General features: G+C 48.9%; 5 protein-coding genes across 5 annotated transcripts; 3 read left to right on the top strand and 2 right to left on the bottom strand.

The window, feature by feature from the left end:
* Positions 1-3,125: 3,125 nt before the first annotated feature.
* On the top strand, positions 3,126-6,918 carry F4812DRAFT_443562 (uncharacterized protein; the record flags this gene model as incomplete). The annotated part of the gene is made up of 2 exons (XM_047935410.1): positions 3,126-3,551; positions 3,711-6,918. Coding segments are annotated over 2 exons (3,146 nt in total), but the record flags the coding sequence as incomplete, so codon positions are not given.
* On the top strand, positions 6,651-7,918 carry F4812DRAFT_213332 (uncharacterized protein). Its single transcript, XM_047930366.1, has 2 exons — positions 6,651-7,088; positions 7,141-7,918. The coding sequence occupies exons 1-2, from the start codon at positions 6,870-6,872 to the stop codon at positions 7,672-7,674; spliced, it is 753 nt and encodes a 250-aa protein (XP_047786457.1). The 5' UTR covers positions 6,651-6,869; the 3' UTR covers positions 7,675-7,918.
* A 6,063-nt stretch (positions 7,919-13,981) lies between these two features.
* Positions 13,982-15,058, bottom strand: F4812DRAFT_462890 (NAD(P)-binding protein; the record flags this gene model as incomplete). Its single annotated transcript, XM_047938115.1, has 3 exons — positions 13,982-14,236; positions 14,345-14,535; positions 14,641-15,058. The coding sequence occupies 3 exons, from the start codon at positions 15,056-15,058 to the stop codon at positions 13,982-13,984; spliced, it is 864 nt and encodes a 287-aa protein (XP_047786456.1).
* A 1,694-nt stretch (positions 15,059-16,752) lies between these two features.
* F4812DRAFT_443551 (uncharacterized protein) lies at positions 16,753-17,464 on the top strand. Its single transcript, XM_047935409.1, has one exon. It carries the CDS (start codon positions 16,855-16,857, stop codon positions 17,146-17,148), a length of 294 nt encoding a protein of 97 aa, XP_047786455.1. The 5' UTR covers positions 16,753-16,854; the 3' UTR covers positions 17,149-17,464.
* A 1,131-nt stretch (positions 17,465-18,595) lies between these two features.
* Positions 18,596-20,498, bottom strand: F4812DRAFT_443545 (uncharacterized protein). The gene is made up of 4 exons (XM_047935408.1): positions 20,235-20,498; positions 20,059-20,157; positions 19,552-19,952; positions 18,596-19,461 (listed from the first exon to the last, which is right to left on the bottom strand). The coding sequence occupies exons 1-4, from the start codon at positions 20,299-20,301 to the stop codon at positions 18,964-18,966; spliced, it is 1,065 nt and encodes a 354-aa protein (XP_047786454.1). The 5' UTR covers positions 20,302-20,498; the 3' UTR covers positions 18,596-18,963.
* Positions 20,499-21,249: the final 751 nt, after the last annotated feature.

Raw genomic sequence — 21,249 nt, 5'->3', positions numbered from 1 at the left:
TACTTTCAGCAAATCGACATGGCATAGGGGCGCTAAACGGTTATTTCGGTTAAAGTATCGTGCCCGATGTGATGAATTCCAATCATCACAATAGGTAATAGCTTAGTTATATTTTTCTTTTCCCTTATGTTTTCGTCGCACGTTTGATCTAGGAAGGGATTGTCCTGGCACTTCCGGATGAATAGGTACTGTCATTTTCCATCAGTTTTACTAAGAGTGAGAAAATTATGTCGATCACGGCCTGAACTGTGAATAGCAATCAATCAGCCCCTCCTTTGACCAAGGCTGAACGCATACGTCTAACGGCAGTGATTTTTTGAAGGATGGGTTGGAAACAAGCGTAAGACTATGTTGGTACGGAGCTGTATTATTTAATAAGATCAATCAGTATGATTATGATCTGATTGTGAAGCGTTGGAGGTTTGTACATAAGTTCTAAAAGGATGGGGTGATATTTGGAAGAGACAGCTAGACGGCCTAAAAAATTATGTTTTCGTCAGAGCTCGTATTATTTCGAGATGGCGCAGAGAAGTAGCGTACCTCCTTATACAATGTACCCGACATTGCCACTTATTAAAGTGTTAAATGTTAGGTTATCTGGAAGTAGCCGCCCTGTAAACCAACTACCTACCACTAGTATACGGAGGCGCTAATGCCCACGGGGCAAACAACTGCCCAATTCAATAGAGAACCTTTAAAGATGAACTCGTGCTAGGAAGGTAGTATACATACCTAGGTATGTAAAAAGCAGGTGGCTACTTCTTATACAGTTGTCATCCGACAATCGTGCATGTATGGATGTAAGCATACCGGACAGCTACACGCTTGATTGCTTGTTTTAATTAGATATTGCATAATATCTCATATGAATATACAGCTGCTTTGTACTTGTTGATTTGGTCAAGCTGTCGAGAAATTATGTAGAGCAATGGAATATGTCAATAAATATAGAAATGTCACGCAACATGCCGAATTGTTAGACACTGCATGTCTACGTACATGTGCGCCAATAGTTTGCAGGCTATGTCTTTTTTTTCCCTCTCTTCATTTTCTCCATGGTGGCAGTCGAGATCGTCAAGATGCAGCTGGCCGAACGAGGGTTAGGTACTTCCATAGGCTCGTATTACCCGTAGGTAGGTACAATACATGTTTTTAACGTTGTTGGTTCAAATGTTGAGGTCCTGCTGAGTTATCGTACTTGCCTTTTCTATCTTTACTTTCCCTTCATGCTTTCGATGTTGGCAGGTGTGATGGACATGTTTAAGAGGTAGGTAAGTAAGATCACTGAATATTACGTGTGAGCAATCTGAAATAGTAAAACAATTGATGGTCTATTGGAAACTACGAAGCTAACTACCCTAAGGTACCTAGAAGCTAAAAAGTACCTACTAACCTAACGTATATCCAATGTACCTATTTAACACAAGAGACATCAGGTCAGTTCAAGTACAGGTAATGGCGCTGGCTACGCTGCTACGGCGGACGATAGGGCAGTGCAACCCCTGTACCCGGCAGAATGCCGTCAAAATAAGTGCCTAACACCAATATTCCTTCTACCAACCTTTTTTTAGCGAATATAAAGGCAAATTAAATTCAAAAAAATTGTTTCCATATAGAGCAAAATGTTATAATTATCCTAATAGTCATTTTGACAGCCTACGAGACGATTCGGTAAAGTTATGTGGATAGCAAAATGACCTGCTTGGTAGTGGAATAGGCACTTTTTTTGACGCCATTCTACCCGGGCCGTACCAGTGCCGACCGTTTTCTGTTTTTGGCATCAATTGCAGTCCACTTAGACTCTTTAAATCCAATCATCACCAATCGTTGTACGTAGTTCGTCGGCTCAGGGAAAGACAGTAGTTAGGTAACTTCAATATTGTCAAGCCCCGACAGACCGTTTCTCTTCCCCCATCTCGTGTTGTTCATAGGTCCACGATGCTCCCTGTTCCCATCCTGGGCTTTTTTCTTGTCTCCGGTTGGTAGCTTGCATACAATGTCTCTGCCCTGAAGTACATGGAAATCACACAAGAACACGGGGTACATCGAAAACAAACACCTTCTCATCTGGCATCTCGTCACTTTTTTTTATACTTTTTTTTGTATTTTATTTTATCAATTAATCTTCCCATTTCCTAATAATTAATTTTTGAACTAATCTGACTGGACTCTCTAGTCCTGCCGTTCGTTTTTCAAAGTTGAAAGTGTCTATCCGATGATTAATACATACCTTTAACCTTAGGTTAGATGTTTACGCCACTGGAAGCCTTGTATCTAACTAATACGATCCGATCTGATCTTACCCGTCTGTTGAACCCACGACAACTTGCGAGGGGTGTCTCGTTCGTTAGCTCACCAAAACCACCAAGCTTCACCTTCGTGATAATTCGGCATACCTACCAGATGTCTCTCTTTACTTGCTCCGTCCCAGCTGCCTACTTACCCCGTTCCTAACCTTTCCTGGTAAGCAAAAATAAGACGATTATGCCAGTAAATCTGGCCCAACTAATATTAGTTATTGGCAGTTAAGCAAGTTCCGGGATCCAGGTATAAACCCGGCTATACGGACAGACGCATCTGGAAAGCCAAGACCAGCGGAATATAATTTATTTATTTTCTTTTTGATTTTCTTTTCTCTTCCCCCCTACTCGCACAAAAACTCACTGCCGCTGCCGGGCCTTCTATGATTAGAGGGTCCAACCAGGAATAAGGTGTATCCAGTTGGCTTGTTTTGTTACTAACCGTGCTGCATCTCGACCTGCGGCGATCCGGCCCTTTATCCCAGTGCGCATTTCCAACTTCTCCCGATCAATATCTGGCATACCCGGCAGCATACCTAGCAGGCGAGTTTCTAGCCTAGGAGAATTATTACCATTTCCTTGCTTCGCATCGGTCGACGCGTAAGCCTCAATATGACCAAGGTGCAGAAGTCAGAGCCAGGCCTACCATCTAGGTCCGACAGTTTCTTGAAGATGCTAGACCTGGAGAAAAGGTACAAGGTATGTCGATTTCTCGGCATGCAACCCTCCTTTTGGACCATTTCAGAAATATCATTTCCCCTTTCTCTCTCTAAAACCCCTCCGCTAGCCGACGCACCATTAATACGCTGCCCGCTCACGTCTTATAGATGCAACGCATCCAAGGTCATGACCCCGCGACGATCGTCTCGCCAAGTACAAGTTCACCCCCCGCCCAGCCAAATAAACCGTTTAAGGCTCGGCGTGCAAGCGGACATCCTCCGCTTTCCCACCAAACCCAGATAATGAAAGCCGTGCGGCGGAGCTCTGCTCTTCCTTCGCTTTCGATATCTATACCTCCTTCTGGAGCTAAGGATCCTGCTGCGCCAACCGATGGACCTTCAGGAGAGCTGCAACAGAAAAAAAGGGAGGAACGCACTAAAACGGTGACATTCTCGGGTCCCGGGGAAGAGGACAACAACGAGGGTGATTCTTCTGATCAGTCTTCCATATGCCAATCGCCTAGCTGGGAACAATACGGCCGGAACAAAAAGAAAAAGCCCAAGAAGGCCGATGCCGACGAAGGCAAAAAAAGTGAGGAAAAACTCGCGAACACCTTAAAGAAAAAGGGGAACAAATTGAGCAAGGTTCCGCCGCAAAAGGTTCAAGGGGTTGAATCTTTAATAACAACGGACCGCTCACAGTCAGCCCCTGAGTTAGAACTCTACCTAAAATCTAACGCTGCGAAATCAGTTGCTCCCAATCCGGCTCCGTCGAGCGATATGGCCAATCCGAAACTTGATAACAAGCAGAAAAGCAGGGGCTTCTTATCTGGGTTCCGACTACAGCATGGGAATGCAGCCGCCGTTCAGAAGATCCTTGATAACCAGCGGGCAAGCAGCGATGGAAGTCAGCCCGGAGGATCGCCTATGTTGAAGACCCCCTCCATTACGTCGGCCGTCTCAAACTCAACTCGCTCCATTTCTTCTCTCGACCAGCTGCCACCGAGCGCTCGAAATTCATCCGGTTCAAGTCATGGACGCTCACAATCATTGCTCTCGTCCACCTTAAACAAGTTAAAAGGGCCGTCCTACCTTTACTATCGCCCTTCCGAGATGTCTAATGGTAGTAAATTCCAGCGGCCGAGTAGTTCCCAAGAGCCGGATGTTTCGACTAGTTGGTTAGACGACCAGCCTACAAAACGACCCGTAGTGCAACAGCCAGAGCGTCATAAAGAACGCCCATTAACTTCAGCAGAGTCTAACCATAAGCTCCCCGAGTTTTCGTTTCCTCCCAAACCCAAGCGCGCGACTACTGAGCCTCCAGTCGAAGTAGTCCCTCGCAGTGCGCGACCTCCTGCCCGTATAGAAGATCTTGTGGGCGCTGGTAATGAATATGAGGCACCAGATCCCAATTCGTACCGCGGCCGTCGTATTCAGGTGCCACATGATCGCCCACCCACTCGAGAATTAGCTGTTGAGAGAGAGAGGCGGGCCAGGTTGGAACGTGTACCTAAAGCTCCGAGACAGCCAGTCGACAATTTGGAAAATGATGAGGACATCCCCCGACAAGCTGAGCAGATTCGTCGGAAGCTTGAATCAAGGTACCACGTCAAACAACAAACTAATGGATACGTCCAGCCTCAAGTAGAATCCTGTGGTGAATATAAGCAAAGTCCGGAGTTAGCACCTTCCAGTCAACAAGAATTTGGAAATATCAACACTAAGAGACCGAGTCGCCCAGAGGTTGGCCCCGCTAGGGATGAAGAAGATGATGAAGGGTCTATTGGCACTCATTCATCAACAATCCGACCAGTGTCTCGGAAACAAGAACGCAGTTCCCCTCCGACGGACGGAAGAAAGCACGTTACTTTCCCATCCAACCCTAACATGATCGGAAGGGCTATTACGTCTAGTTCATCCGACGAAGAGATACGACCAGCTACCACAGAGCAACCGAAATCAGAAAAGCCCGCGGATGGGGAGGAGGCCATATCTTACGAGAAGCCACCAAGGCTAGATAGGTCCGCTGATTACTTCTCTTTCGTCAGTCAATCGTATGCCCCCCCGTCTCTAGAGCTACGATCACCCAATGAGGGCAAATTTCCATCGCCACGAATCGACGAAGAACCTGAAGAGAACGACTTGGACCATATACTGCAGCATATTCCGGTGAGAAAGGTTAACGAAATCGGTTCTCCTTCCGAATACCCGAGCCAAATTACTATATCCAGTTCGAACAACGCCAGTAGGATTATAAAACAAAAGCCTGCCAAGAATTCCCCTTCTATTTCTTCTCATTATTCCGACAGCAACGTGCCGGCGCTTGAACGCTTAGGAATATCCCCAAGAGCCGCCAGAATCCTCGCAGGGGTAGAAACGTCTAGCATGTCCACTTCTCAATCAAATACGGATCAGAGTCGGACTAACTCAGAGAGGTCCTCATCCTCCACATGCGACGATGCTCCCCCCTCTCCAGTCACGGTCCCGACACCAGAAAGCTTGCGGCTGCGATTGCAAAAAGAACACATGATACCCCAGGTAGACATAAGCAGAGTTCCGGGGAAGTCAAGCGTGGATGTTGAGGACGGAACTTCGCGCAGAACATATCGACCTCCAACTGTGGAGTTGCCTTCAAAGAGCACATCGCGGTCTACTACTAGAGATGCAATGGTTCAAGACGATAGCTGGAGCCGGACAGCATTGCCGATAGACCTTGAAAATGACTCTGCTGCAGCATCTAAATTGAACGGTATGGCGTCCAGCCCGCAACTAGTGGGAACTCCTTCTTCGGGCTCATTTTCGGAAGACGTCAAGGAAAGTCAAGATGAGGACGACATTACCAACAGAAATCCGCACAAGCAGTCCTTACCCTCCAGGGCTCAATCTGTTCTTGACGCCCGTTCGACAAGCTTCTTGCCGGATTCCAGTCATCAGCCCCCACAGCAGGAGAAAGCGAAAGGCGCTATGATGTCGGGAAGTTTGTCTAGTTCACCACCAGTAGAATTAATTGAAAGGGCCCCTCGAAAATCCGCGCTGAGGACATCTCGCAAAAACAGCTCTAACAGTGACGAATCGTCGGCGGTAGTCTCTTCTGGTGCTGCTTATCTCCAAGAAGCCCGAAAAGCGGCTCCGATTCCTCCCGCTTCTACGTCTAGGCCACTGAGACCGCATTATGCGCATAAGAACTCATCCGCTAGCATCAATAAGGTTGGAGGGTCGGAAGGCCGATCGGAACCCCTGGCCAAAATGCTAGTGGAGTGCTGCAGCTGCAAGTTCTTTCACGATATGCCCTCCAGAGTATACGAATGCATGGCTAAACCTGACTCGCTCGTGGAGGACAAATTGCTTGGCGTTTCAGCCACCATCACCACGATGGTCAAGTGCCCGTGGTGCGGGCATGGTATGAGCACCCAATGTTGCTCTGGCTATGCTGCGGTGGTTTATCTCAAAGAAAAGCTTCATGGGAAATAATATTGGTGATGGGGCGTGCCGTTTTACCGTGAAAAGATTTAATGTCAAAAGTAGCGGCTCCTGAGGATAGATCCGAGTCCCTCCTTGGCAATGTTGGAAGATACTCTTTTTCCTCATCTTCTTTGTCACCGGCTACTAAGTTAGCATGTACCCATATTGCATATTTCTTTACATCAAGCATCAAGCTCGTCTCAAGGATCCTATGTATTGTTGCATTGTCAAAATCAGCTTCGGAGCAAAATAGCTGAAAAAGTTTTGGGGTGTTCAATTTGTATATTGTCTTAAAATGGAATGATACCTGTCTTTTATGCTTTGTACAAAGGGCGAAGAGCATGGCAGACCCGGGCTCCTGATCCGCGTCATCCGTGCATATATCTATATACCAAGCTCTGCTAAGAGATAGCCAAGCTTGCCAAGATTCGATGTGAGGTAGTGTCACATGACAACGATGTATATATACTCCTACTCAGTGGATCTCAAGTATCGTAACCTTTACATAAACAACAACTATTACAATGATTCTTCTTCTGACATATCATCTGTTGAACGGGAAGTCCCTCTCCTTTTGCCAGAAAGCACTTCGTCCAGCAGACCACTTATTCCCACTCCACTACGTCCACCAAGAATAGGTCCTCTGGAAATTTTCCATCGACGTACCGTCAGTGATCCCCAAACTCCTCGTCCTCCCAAGCTTATTGTTCTCTCTGAAGAGGAAGACGACGGTGACACTATCTCTACCGACTCCCATGTCCCCTCTGTCGGACAACCTCTGGAGACCAAGTTCCAATTTCTTTCGTTGGGAACTTCAGACATCCCAACCTCAGGTTCGTCAAAGCTCGTTTACACTCCAGATCCTTCTGGACAAACCTCTTCTCAGAGATCTTCTTTCAGACAATTGTCAGAAGTTCCCTCTCCTGCAGATCCCAAAGACTAGAGTGTCAGGACTTTATCCCCTGCCTCTTTGTCTTCCAGACGAATTTCGTCTTCTGTCAGAGATCCTACGAATCTTAAAGACCCGAGTGTCAGGACCTCATCCCCTGCCTCCTCGTCTTCCAGACAAACATCGTCCAGATCTGTCAGAACTTCTTCAACAATATCTACGAGATCTAAGTTTTCCCAGACAATTGAGATCCCCAGAGCCACTACACGATCTCAATCTCGTTTGCAATCCGCTACCCCAATGTCTTCCAGCGGCCATCCGTCGGGAACTGGTCCCCCCGCGGGTCCTCCGCAAATCCAGGTAACGGACATGCACACAACGACTTTCAGGCTAATCAACCTCCACCCCTTCTCACTGCCGAACTGGCAGCAAGACTTATTGCCGAGGCTTTTGCTCAACAGCCTCAACGACCCGAACCACAAGTCAACCCAAACAATAACAATGGAGGTAATCTCAAAGCCGAAGACGTCGGTTACTTCAATCCCAGCTCCAAAGACACTGAAAACCTAGGCTTCTTCGCCTCCGGCAAACATACCATCTATACTAACGTCCATGCCTTCACCAGCCGTCTCCTTGAGCTACAATCATCTCACGGCAACGCCAAAGTTAAACAAGTATGGACAACTTGTTTGCAAGGAACAGCCCAAGGCTGGCTGACGACGGAGCTCACTCCCCTTGAGAAGTGAGGCTTGCTCCTGGGCACAGTTACCGACATCGTTGAAGCCCTTATCGGCAGATTTAAGAAGCAGAACATTCAGGCGACACTGGATCTGCAGAACCACAAGTTCACCATGCTAGACCTACGTCAAGGAAAGAATCTGCAAGCCTTTGTGCACGGCGTCATCAGAGACGCTAAGGATTGTGATCTCCTTTTGTTCAATCAGCTATTGAATGCCTTCAATGCCTTCGACGCTCACATCCAACTTCAGATCCAACGCCCGACCATGGCAACAACCTTGGGCCAGTTCCTCAATCAATTGGACGAACGAGAGCCTGTCTCACAAAACGCCGCTCTCACGATGTACCCTACTCTGCCCAACAACAGACCAGAGTCTCAGCCCCATAGGCAGCATCAGCCACAGCAGCCGATGCAAACTGCCTTCTATGGCAAGCAACCCCTGAACGACACACCGAACAACACTGACAACTCACACTATCAACAGGGATACAATCGTGGCTGGGGTAATAATCGTTACTATCCTCGATCCTCATACGGCAGAGGCAGATACAATAACTACTACGATCGTCAACGTTGGACTCCTCCACATCAACAACACAACTACAACCAAGGACAGCAGTATGGTCAAAATCATCAAGCTCAACAATCCAACGCCCAATATGCACAAAACAGACAGTCCGGTCCCTCTTACCAGCGTCGAGGTGAGCAACGAGGATCTCACAGAGGCAACAACCGTTCCAACTATCAGAATTGGAACCAACAGAACCGTCAACAAGCCTACCTGGTCAACATAGACGAAATCTATCAAGCCCCAGAGTATCATCCCGAGGAATATCCTCCAGACGATGGATACCCACCAGACGGATATCCCCCTGAGGACTACCCTCAAGATGACTACCCTCCCCCCGAGGGCTATCATGCCCCCCAACAAGATTGGCTCGACGCACCCCCAAACGATACCGGATTTACCTTCGACGACTTCGAAGCTGGCCCCTCCGACCCGGTCATGTCATCCGGTCCCGTTCCAGAGGACTTCGGGCCTCCTCTTCCTAATGACAGCTATGACGAAGTCGCCCAATTCGGCACAATTTTCCCGTTGCCAGTCGAATCATCTTGCAACATGTGCAACAGACGTTTCCACAGTCGAAACAGACTGTTCCAACACCTTCGAGACGACCATGGCCTACCCATACCATCAGGCAACTCCTCAACAACCCTCACGGCAATGACCTCTCCGCCATTGATCATCAGACCCCTCCTTACACGGTCCATCCAAGACGACGTCCTTTCCACCAAGACGATCATGAATCCATCGTCGGAAGCAAACGTCATCAGCTCAAATATGGCAGTCGAAGTCTCTCCTACCATACATCTGACTAATCACGTAGACGAGCGAATCCCACCTCCCGTCGATCCCTTCGTTTGCCCCCCAACAACGTTGAAAAGCCAGACTCCCATCGTCCAATCTTCCGTCGATTCACGATTGGATTGCGGAACCGGATTCTCATATAAAACAAAGACTTATCTTAAACTCTTTGTTATGACAAACTTGCAATCCGAACACGAGGAAGACATCTGTGGCGATACTGGATGTACTAAGACCCTCGCAGACAGAACATGGATCTTAAATAAGTATCCCGGCACAGAAATCCGAAAACGTGCCACCCCACTGCTGATTCGGGGTGTTACGGAGCACCAATTGTCGTCGTCTGATTACGCCATTATTTGATTTTATTTTAAAGGCTTTCTGGATGGAAAGCAAGTCGTCGCCACTTTCGCTAGAGAGGTAACTCTTGTTGACGGTCTTCCAGTCAAGATGCTACTCGGCATAGACATACTAGACGCTGAAGAAATCGACATTATCATCTCAAAGAAAATAGCGGTCATACAGTCTTGTAGAGTCGCTATCCCTTTGTCTGTGACAAACGACATCCGTGCTCAACCAGCACGAGTCCTCGCAACCAAGCGCACCGTAGTCCCCGCCAGATCACATCTCTGTCTGGAAGTAACTCATACAGCTTCGTTCGGACAGGACTCAATTTTTGAACCCTCGTCTAATCAAGTATCGACATACGCTACATTGTCAAACGATCATATGGACAAGATTATCGTGAGAAACGACTCAAGCTCAGACGTCGTCATTCGGCCCAACACTGTAATGGGTCGCCTCAAGCCCATGGAACAGGGCTACCGAGGATACCAGGTCACCAAGGAGCGGGGACCAGCCCCCGCCATACGAAAGCCTCCTCCCTCACCAAACGACTCTCGCGTCTTGGGTCCAGCTGTCGACTTCGTTATCTCCAAAACGGAGCAGTCTCGAAAACACCCCAACCACCCAGAAATCTTCGAACAACTCTCAGCGGCAATCACTGAGTTTTCTGATATCTTTGAGGATAAAGGTTTTGCGCACATTACAGAAGACGAACTCCCTCGTCTTCACCTTAAACCAGGATGGCAAGACCTCATCCCCAAAAAATGTCGTCCATACCCTCTCAACGCCGAAGATCAAGCGATTGTTGACCAAACGATTGAAAAACTCATCAATCAGGGACGGATCGTGCGCACCAAAGCCCCTGTCCCCTTCTCTATGCCCATCTTCGTCGTTTGGAGACCCTTGCCTAACCCTATCACGAAGATGACCGAGAACGGTCCTGAATTGATCACCAAAAAAGGCAGAATGGTCGTAGACACTCGAGTGTTCAACGATATGAACCTCAACGACGCATACCCCATGAAAGCACAAGACGCCCTACTTTCCAAAATGCACAACAAGGCCTTCATCACTGTCATGGACGCCTTAAATTTCTTCTATCAATGGAGAGTCCACCCTTCAGCAAGATGGGCTTTAACGATCACAACGGCCAAAGGCCAATACACCTTCCAAGTTCTCATTATGGGTTGCAAAAACAGTAACGCCTATGTACAACGGCAAATGGACATCCTGTCCGAGCATGTCGACGATGCGGACTGTTATTGTGACGACATAGTCGTTGCCTCTGACACACTTGACGACCACTTCAGAGACCTTTCGCTGTTTTTCTCCCTTCTCCGCCGAAAGAACGTCTCTATTGGCCCATCTAAGTCATTCATCGGATTCCTCAACGCAATCGTTCTGGGAAGAACGGTTGATTCCTTTGGTCTGTCCACAAACAGAGAACGACTCTTAGCGATCTCCAAGATCGTATTCCCATCTACTCTGAAAGACCTTGAGACATTCATAGGTCTGGCAGGATATATGAGGAACAACGTCCCTCGCTTTGCCGAATTGGCAGAACCCCTGGAGAAACGAAAATCTCTGCTCGTTCGTTCTCACCCACGAAAAGGACAGTCCAAACAAGGACGACGTCGCTGGGCCACCAACATCCCTTTGGACACTCCATCAGAAGCCGAACGACTATCGTTCGAAGGTCTCAAAGAAGCCCTCACTAAACACACCGTCTTGTACTTCTACGACCCAAGACAACCCTTGTGCATTGACTTTGACGTCTCCCGCAAAGGCATTGGTGTCACCGTCTACCATATTGACGAAAAAGCATTGCCCAATCTTACCAAAGACAGAAAATTACACACATACCCCCCACGGACGGCTATCCACCCAATCGCCTTCCTCTCCAGAACCTTGTCTGCTGCCGAGCAGAACTACTGGCCCACTGAGATGGAGGTCCTCGGTTTCATCTGGACCATGCAAAAGACTCGCCATTACACTGACGTCGCTCAAGCTGGCGTATACATCTTCACAGACCATCGTGCCATTCTAGGTATGACTAGATACAGCGACATCGTCAACTCCACAGGGATGAGCAACAAAAACCTTCGGCTCGTCCGAGCAATGGAGTACATTAGTAAATTCACCTTTACTATTCTCCATAAACCTAGGAAACTCCACATTGTCCCAGATGCCTTGTATCGTCTGCCGACTACCGAATCTCACAAGCCCAACGAAGATGACGGCGGTCTCAACGTCTTACCAGACGATCGGGACGAACACTAGGTCACCCCATCGGAAAAGGCCCTCTTCTCTTACCTCGAGGCCTTGCCAGCCATTAGGCTTGCTTCAGCAAACCCCCACGACGATCCCCTTGTCCCCCCTTCCTCAAGAGGCGTCGCTTTGGTTCAAATCCACCCCGATTTCAAACGCAAGCTCCAGGCTGGTTATCTGCAAGACCCCAAATGGAAGCCCATTCTCGACGTCATCAAAGCGAATTTTCAGCTCGGCGACAATGTTGCTGTTCTCCCCTTCGTTTTGCGAGACGGTCTCCTGTGGAAACCCTCTGAAACGCACGACAGACTTTGTGTGCCTCGTTTGTGCAATCCAGAGATATTTGAAATAATACACGGCAGCAACCATATGGGCCTTCACAAACTGAAAGACACTCTCTTGTATTTCGTCGTTGATAATCGAGAATTCAAGAAATATCTACAGACTTGCCCAGAGTGCTCTGTCACGCGACTCCGCAATCACAAGCCCTGCGGCTCCCTACAGCCCATTCTGAGCCCACCCTGCCCTTTTCACACGATTACAATCGACATCGCATTTGGCCTGCCCCAAACCGAAGATCTTTTTAATTCGTTGGGCATCGCTGTCGATAAATTTTCGAATGCAACGATAATTATCGCCGGTTTACACACCTGGTCTGCCCCTGATTGGGCAAACGCCTACTACGACGCCCTACTCTCAAGCAATTGGGGCATCCCTAAGGTCATAATCTCTGACCGAGACCCGAAGTTTCTGTCAGACTTCTGGACCCAATTCTGGACAAGATCCGGTACAAAGCTCTTGTACGCAACGGCCTACCACCCACAAACCGACGGCCAAACCGAACGTTTTATCCTGCAAATTAAATCGGCAATGCGTTATTATTTCCATAGCCTTGAAGACTCCACCCAATGGAAGCAATGCTTGCTGCGTCTTCAATTCGAGATGAACTCGACAAAATCCAGCACGACACAGGCCAGCCCCCTCGAAACCCTGTACGGTTTCACCCCCAACGCGATCCATCATCTTTTGACTGCTCTCCTACATAAAACCGTTCGCTCTCGCACTGAAATCCACGACGCGATCGCCGTTGCAGCAGTCACAGCCAAACGATACTACGACAGCAAACACAAGCCGATTTTCTTTAACGTCAATGATAAAGTTCTCCTACGTTTGCATAAGGGGTACAATATCCCGTCGGCCGCTGTATTGGGTCGAAAGTTGGGACAGCAATACGCTGGACCTTTCCGCGTCATCGAACGCGTCGGACGACTGGCCTATCGTCTCGAATTCCCGCCAAACTTCAAAATACATAACGTCATTTCAGTTGACCATCTTGAGCCGGCCCCGCCGCTCGACGTCTTTGGCCGCTCTTTGCCTCACCCCGGCCCAATTTCCTTGGAATCGCACCACCGCAGAATCATCACCGATGATCCGGCGAAACGAAGATATTTGATAGAGTACATCGGTCTCGGCCCCCAATACACCAGATGGGTATCCGAAAAAGAACTGGGAGAAGACAAGGACGAATTGTTGGAAGACTTTCGTCTTCGCAAAGCATAGATTTGGTATTGATGTTTTGTTATTGATTGGACGAAGGAAATTTCTAAAGCAATGAGGGCATAGCAAATTCCCTCGTTGGGGGCAGTGTCAGGTGACGCCCCATAATTAAGTACTCATAAGTACACATATGTACTAGTACCTAATTCTCACACCTTGGGAATACCTACAGTAACCTAGGTAGAGAATACAACATAAGCTTGATATAACAATGAATCCATGGTACGTGGTTTCTGTCTACAGTGTCCTTGGCTAACCACCGCTAATTTATAAGTGTAGATTCATATCCTCTCCTTCCTTTCCTACACCGACCAACCCAACTAACTTAATTACATATAGTTAACCACCGAAGCAGCTGGTGGTGGATAGTAGGATTAACTAGACTTTTTTTCCCCTTTAATCCTGAGCCCAGGTATCCTTGTTCTCCTCGACGAAATCCCTGAACCGCTTGGGCTCCCGCCCCGTGATCCTCCGCACGTCGTCGCTGGTCCGTTCCTCCGACCCGTGCCGCACCGCCGTATCCAGCGACGCCAGGGCCGCGCTGAACTCCGCCGGTAAGCCGAGGCTCGTCCACCGCTCGGCGAGCTCGGATTCCGTCAAGTCGACGTGGGTGATCTTGCGGCCGAGGGCCGATGTGAAGATTTCTGCGAGCTGGGATGCGGGAGGAAGGGGAGGAAAAGAATGTTAGTAAGGGGGTGGAGTGGTAAGAGTAGGGAGAATAGATGGAAGGATGGTGGGGATCGGGAGGGGGACACTTACATCGGCATGCGTAAGCAGTTCCGGCCCGAGGATCAAGTAATCGGTATTAGGGGCCTGTGCAGCCGTGAGCACGTGAAAAGCGACGGCGGCGATGTCTTCGGCCGAGACCCAGGGGATTTTCCCGGAGCCCGTGGAGGAGTAGATCTTGTTCTCCTTCCTGATGTCTGGGGCGTGATCGTGGAGGAAGTTTTCTGGATCGGGGGGTTAGACATGGTTTCTCATGTGAAAAAGGAGGGAATGGGGGTAGTGAGGATGGTAGATGTGAACGGAGATAGATAAGGTGCTTTGGTATTTACCATGAAACCAGGTCGGACGCAATACCGCCCACCCAATCTTGCCCGCCTCGCCGAGCTCCCGTAGGTACGTGTGCACCTTGCCGAACATTTGGCCGCCCTCTTCAACTAAGCTTGCGCCCAACAGCACGAAGCGCCGGGCGCCCTTGGAAAGCGCCAGGTCCACGAACTTCTTCATGGTATCCTGGGCGTCTCGGCGGGGCGAAACGAGATACACGGCCGAGATGGGAGTCGCGAAGATGGGCTCCCAAGTCGATTCATCCTCCCAGTCGAACTTGACGCCCGTGTAGCCGTTAGGAGCGGACCCGGCGCGAGACGCTAGGAGGAAAGGCACACCCGCCGCGTGGAGCAGGGGAGCAATGCGGCTCGCTACTTTTCCTGTTCCTCCGAGCAGTAGGATAGAGCCGGATTGGGAAGACATGATGTTATATGTGTGTGCTTGGGGTTTCTGAGATAAAACGGAGTTATGTACCTAATTAGCTGTAAGTTGGTTGTTGGTTCTGAAAATAAGACGAGACCAGATAGAAGAGATGATGTAGGTATATAATATATAATGTACAGGCAAAGTATTGCAACACCACCAACTGCACCACCAACGCCGTATCACCCGGAGATCTTATAGAAAGAAATACGGAAATACCTATGTGAGAGGCAAGCATCCTCCAACGACGTAGTGTATGATTTGTCCAGGGGGAAAAGGGGGGCAATCTTCTAACGGTCGGGGGTTTATAATCGACTGTTGAAGATGTCCAATCAGCGCTGTGAACTTGTCCCAATCCCGTAATCAGTGGGCTGTAATTGCGCCGGCTCCAGGGCTAGAGGCCTTAAGTCCGGGGTTAGCGGATTTATAATGGATTTGTAGCTCGGATTGCGGACGAAACTGTTCGACCGAGAATGTTGTAAAATTATGGTAATTGTTAATTATGGTGTAAATAATGTCTATTCTTGACAATTCCGAGGTAAGTTGCGCTCTAAGTTACAGCCATTTACTCAGTCATATATCACCAGGGGGAAAGGAGACCAAAAAACCAAAAAAAAAACAAAAAAAAACCAGCAACAATGGCTGCTCAGGACGATGCTCTTCTAACTTACCTACTAGACAAGCAAAACATCCACGACACCGTAGCTCACCTTGTAAGTCCCTGAGATCCCCATAATCTAGGAATCCTCCAGAAATGAAACCTGCTGACTCAAAGCCAAAGACCTTAAACTTGGTCCGTAAATCGGCCGAAGACCGCATCAAAGACATGTGTATGCTCCGGATGTCGATTATACGCCCGAGATCTGGGTGAAAAAGCCTTGAGTTGATGTTGAATGGCTTGGACTCGACGCAGGATGTAGTCATGTAGGACGTCCATCTATCTAGTCGGAGGCTTGTTCTTCGATGATTTGTCCTTTGGGGAGATATAATCCGCAGTCAGTTTAGGCCAATTAAACACTGAAGGCAGGTTGATAATCAGGGGCAATATCATCTCGAACTGGTGAGACTCCCGGAGCTCGAGAAAAAGGGGGAGAACCCCTGGAGGGTTACCAGACAGGTTACTGTCGTCGGTTGGGAAGATGGTAGCTCGGATGTTATGGAGGTGTTTGAGGGGATTGGACATGAGGAGGGGTGAGAGGGCTTTAAGAGATGGGATGAAGTGAGTTGTCAAAATATATCACTATAAAGAAGCGAATATGCTTCCCGTTAGGATGAAGAATTAGCTCTATTGATGTTGAATTTTCGTTAAACAATTTAACCCAACTATGAGCTACTCGGTACTTCTGGAGCTATCTTAGGTCTTTTTCTCTGTCTACAAGCCACCCCCCTTTCACTCACATAACAGTTGCTATTCCTTAGATAACCTTATGAGCATTAGATATAGTAGCAAGGTAATGGGGTACTTCATTCTCTCTCACAATTGTACCTAGGTACTCATGCTCTTTTGTATAACCACCTAGGTAGGTACCTTAGGTTAGGTAGCTACCTGGGATACAAAAGACCAGTATCAGTACTTCACACGCCAGGCAAAGTCATAGCAACTTATAATCCATCCTCCCATCTCATCACACATCATTATACCCAATACACACCTTCTCCCCTCCACTAACCTTCACCCCCCAAACCCACGCGCGCCCCGCCTCCCCCGTATACAATCCCGCTCTCCCATCATCCCGTCCAGCCCTCCTCATCCAGCCCGTCTTCTCCATGCTCTCGGTACTCATGAACGAGAGGAAATGCTCGAACCGCTCTTCCACCTCCCTATCCTCCTCCCTATCCTCCTCCACCGCTTTACAAACTCCCAGACCGGCCGCAAGCGCAAGCGCATTCCCCGCAACCCCGTGGCACAAACACGGCTCCTTCGTCAAGATCCCGCGCTCCCAAACAACCCCCGCCGCACGCGCGACCGCGTCGCGGATCCGCGGCGCCAGAGCCGGGTAATACGGCAAGAGGGACGTGAGAGAGAGCACGAACGCGGGCGCGCCGTGGCAGAACTGCACCAGGCGGTCGGACGCCGAGTCGGCGGATGACGGGAAATTGCCGCTGGGCTGCTGCGCGGCGAGCAGGGAGGCCAAGACGGGTTCGAGCTTCGGGGCGGCGGCTGGCTGGGCGAGCACCACCTGGCAGATGATCCCGATGGCCCCGTGCGCCGCGCCCAGGTACGCTTTCCCGTGCCAGGTCCAGGGCTGCGGGGACGAGAGGATGCGGGCGACGGTGTGGGTGATGCTGGTGTTGAGTAAGTTGCGTAGGGCACTGCTACCACCACCACCACCACCACTTTCTTCTTCTTCTTCCTCCCCCAAAAACGAACTCCTGCAAGGCCGGAGAAAATACAAATACCCCGCCCGTCCGTACAACCACTCATCCGACCCCCGGACCCCTCCGTCGTTAATCCGCGCCTCAAAAGCGCACAGCCTCCTAACCAGCGTCTCGTTCGCGACCCCGCAGTACGCCGGGTCTGGATCTGGGGCTTTCCGTTCCCCGCCCAGGACGAGATACGCCTCGGCCCAGTCGAGCAGCGACTGGCCCTTATACGGGGAGAAGAAAGACGAATCCTCCTCCCGGCGGGACAGCATCTGGTGCAGCCAGAAGAACAGGAAGGCGACGGACGTGGGCCCGCTGTAGAGCCCCTGGAACGACCAGCTCGTCGAGCACGTGTGCACCGGGGGGTTGGGGAGGTGATGCGGTCGAGGCTGGCTAGGAGCTCTGCTTTGGCGTCTGCGGTGCGGAGGGGGGCGGGGGGGTTGGGGAGGAAGCGCTGCGAGGAGGAGGTGGAGGTGGAGGTAGACATTTTGGGAGGGGTGGTGGTGAAAGGCGCTATGAATGGTGTTGTGTTCGAAGCTGGGGGATAGTGGAAGTTTGTAACTTCAGCTCGGAGTTTTAAAGGCTTAACTTAAAGGTTCAAGATAGGTAACAAGGATCAAACTTTGCTGAAGGAAGTGCCCCTTATTCAATGAACTGATGACTTAACGATTAGAAATATCCGAATATACAATTCTGGGCGTGGTAACTACCACTTCGCGTGTCTTACTTCTGCATACTCACGCCAATATAGATACCTTACTATTACTATTCCTATTACTATATTCCATTGATCATAGTGAAGCTTTAATCCGTACATTATCGCAAGACTTACTTGAACATGTCATGAAGATGACGTCATCGGCAGCGCGCGGATGCTTCCGTATCTTTACTGTCAGAAGAAGATGATGGATGTAATAGTTGTTATATTGTGTAAAGGTTACGATACTTGAGATCCACTGAGTGGGAGTATATATACATTGTTGTCATGTGACATTTACGGTCATAACATTCGAGAGGACACTTAGGTACACTATGTATATCTAAGATAAATGCTAAATAGAGAATAGTCAGTTGCTATTTTCAACACGAGGATGGTAATATCGAAAGGGTTACCAACTATGTCACGAGCCCACTAGAAGCCTAGTAAGAAACAGGCTTAAAACGGAATTTACGAAAATACAGTTGTCACAAAAGGGGTATTTTCTAAGAGATATACATATAATTCGTCCCATGGGGTTTAATTTTACTGAACGAACCGGTGCTCTTAAAGGATATACGACTGTGCTTAATTACCCATTTCTTACACTTTAAAACCATTCCTCACGACGTCGTCCGCAAACCTAATTTAAGAAGTACTTGCTTGGGATATTTCACCTCGTTGTAATTTTCTACTACCCAGTAAAACTGCCACATAACAGGTGCAGAACAGTTCACTGTGCGCTGTTAGCTCATTAGGTAACCGTAAAGCATACCATGCCGTTTCGTATATCTTACAAACCACCCCTATTCCCTTCCCCTCCTCTCTCCTATCACCATCCTCCTTAAGCCCCTGCTTCCACAACAAACGCATACCTCGGCATCTGTGCCATCCTCTCCTCCGGACTAAGCTCGTCGTCATACACCATCCTAACATTCTTGTCTTTCTCCTTCTTGCCGGATTTCTTCTCGGCTCCCTCGGCAGCCGGTTCCGCTCCACCATTACCACCACCAGCAGCTGTAGTTGCGGGCGTCTCCGGTTTCTTAGGCGGCTTGATTCTAGCCTCGGCCATCCTAATCAACTGGTCGATCTCGTCGCCTTCCTGCACCGCCTCCGCTGCGGCGCCCGACACCAGCTCGTCGATCGTCGAGGTGGTGCCTTGCCACCCGGGCTGGCCCGGACGAGGCGGTAGGCCGTGGGGCGCGGGGAGGTTGCTTCCGGGCCGCGAGGGTAGGTTGGGCGGTGGGTACGCGCCGGGGTATTGCGGCGGAGGCGAGTAGCCGGGAACAGGCTGGGAGGGGAATGCTGGGTACTGGCCGCCGGGGGGAGGGAAAGGTGAGTTCTGTTCGTCGCAGTTAGTATAGAAAAAAGAGATGGATAAATAGATAGATGGATGGATGGATGTTGACGAATAACAGTTGAAACAACATACAAATGCACCGGGGGATGCGTTTTGCGCCGGGCTCTGGCCGTCGGGTCTTCCCTCGAGCAGCGTGTGCGTAGCACTGCCACCACCCATAGCCGTCTTCTGAGCGGCGACTCTCGCGCGGTGCTCCGCCAACCGCTTCTTGATCTCGTCGGGGGTCTCGATCTTTAACTTCTTAGCAGGACCTTTCCCGCCCTGGCCCGGCGGGGGGTTCCCCGTGGCGGCGTACCGCTCGGCCTGGGCCTGGTAGAAGTTCTGGATGATCCGCTGGTTGTGCTGCTGGACGATGTCCTCGGGGATACCCTCCATGCCGAAAATCTCGACGTCAAGTCCTTGCCGATTAGGCAGCGCATTCTCGACCGACGAGAGAGATTCTTTGTGCACCTGGTTCATATGAACGGACAGACCTTTAACGAAAAAAGAAAAAAAGGAAATAAATTAGCTAACTGTATCGCGTTATGTAAAGGTCGAAAGTGGATAGAAAAGACATAAAAAAAAAAACTCTTTTCATACCTCCGGCCGTATTCAATCGTCGGCCGCATCGGTCACATTTGAAATGTTTGGCTTTTTGGTGAGATATTAACAACTTGAGATCTTCAAAATCTCTCTCGCCTAATTAGAAAAAAACCTATTATTAGCTACTACACCTTTTTCGAGAACCAAGGGAGGGGCGGGCATTGATTGCATACAATAATAACACCAAGCTCGGGAGAGGAGCTCCTCGACGTCGGGGTGACCGCGCTTCTTCTTTCCCATTTCTGCGAAGGGAAAAAAAATTAAAAAAAAAATCGGTTTCGGGATTCGAAGTATTAATATGAATAAGTGCGACTGTTTATTATTCTGATTTATTTTACGATTAAATTGATGCTTGGTTGGTTTGTCGTCGCGATAGAAACAGCAACTCGGTAAAGGCTGTTTAGTTATCGTCGCGCAAAGTTGTATGTATGAGGAACGTTAGCGCGAAGACTTGCCATCAAAGGGACATGGATCAATTCAATTGGGTCAACTTCCAAGCTTCAGCCATACGGCTTGATACATGTATCAGATATCGTTGTATTGTGGCTGGTGCAATAAAGATTGGTGTGGCGATATTTTGAAGTATGTATGTACCTTAGGTACCTACGTACCACTAGCTCACTTGGTGTCATTTGTCAGCATACCCACTTACGGCAAACGTAACATTGAAACGTCCCTCTCTTATTCCCTCTCTTATTCAACCATAAGCTCTATTTCTCTTATTTACCTAAATACCTGTTATTGATAAATTTCACTACAAAGCCACCAAGTTCTTATTCCAATCGTGTAAACCACTGATGCATATTAAGTTGCTGTTAGTATGCAGTAGCTAACTTCTTAAACAACCACCTTAAGAGGTACCTTGGGTTACATCCAGGCACCCATCATAACTCGAATGACGACCTGTTTTTCGGTGAAACCCATGTCTATTATGCACATGTGATAGTTGCCCATTTTTTTTGCGCTTTTGCGCTTTTGCCTTTCGAGTATTAAAACTGGGGAAAGCCCCAAAAGTGTTCAAGTAATTCGTGAGGATTACGCAGCAGTATGAATATGATCAAAGGTGTATTAGCAATATGTTGAACATGCGCCTATGTCCTATATTTGAGAAGTGCGTAGGAGTTTAAAGTAAATGGAAAGATGCAAAAAGAACAAGGCCCAAATGAACCTGTGTAAACAGGCACGTCG

Source organism: Daldinia caldariorum, assembly GCF_022478825.1.
Source record: "Daldinia caldariorum strain CBS 122874 unplaced genomic scaffold F4812scaffold_21, whole genome shotgun sequence".
Lineage (NCBI taxonomy): Eukaryota > Fungi > Ascomycota > Sordariomycetes > Xylariales > Hypoxylaceae > Daldinia > Daldinia caldariorum.
The sequence above is the reverse complement of the archived record's forward strand: the minus strand, read 5'-3'. Positions and strand labels throughout refer to the sequence as shown.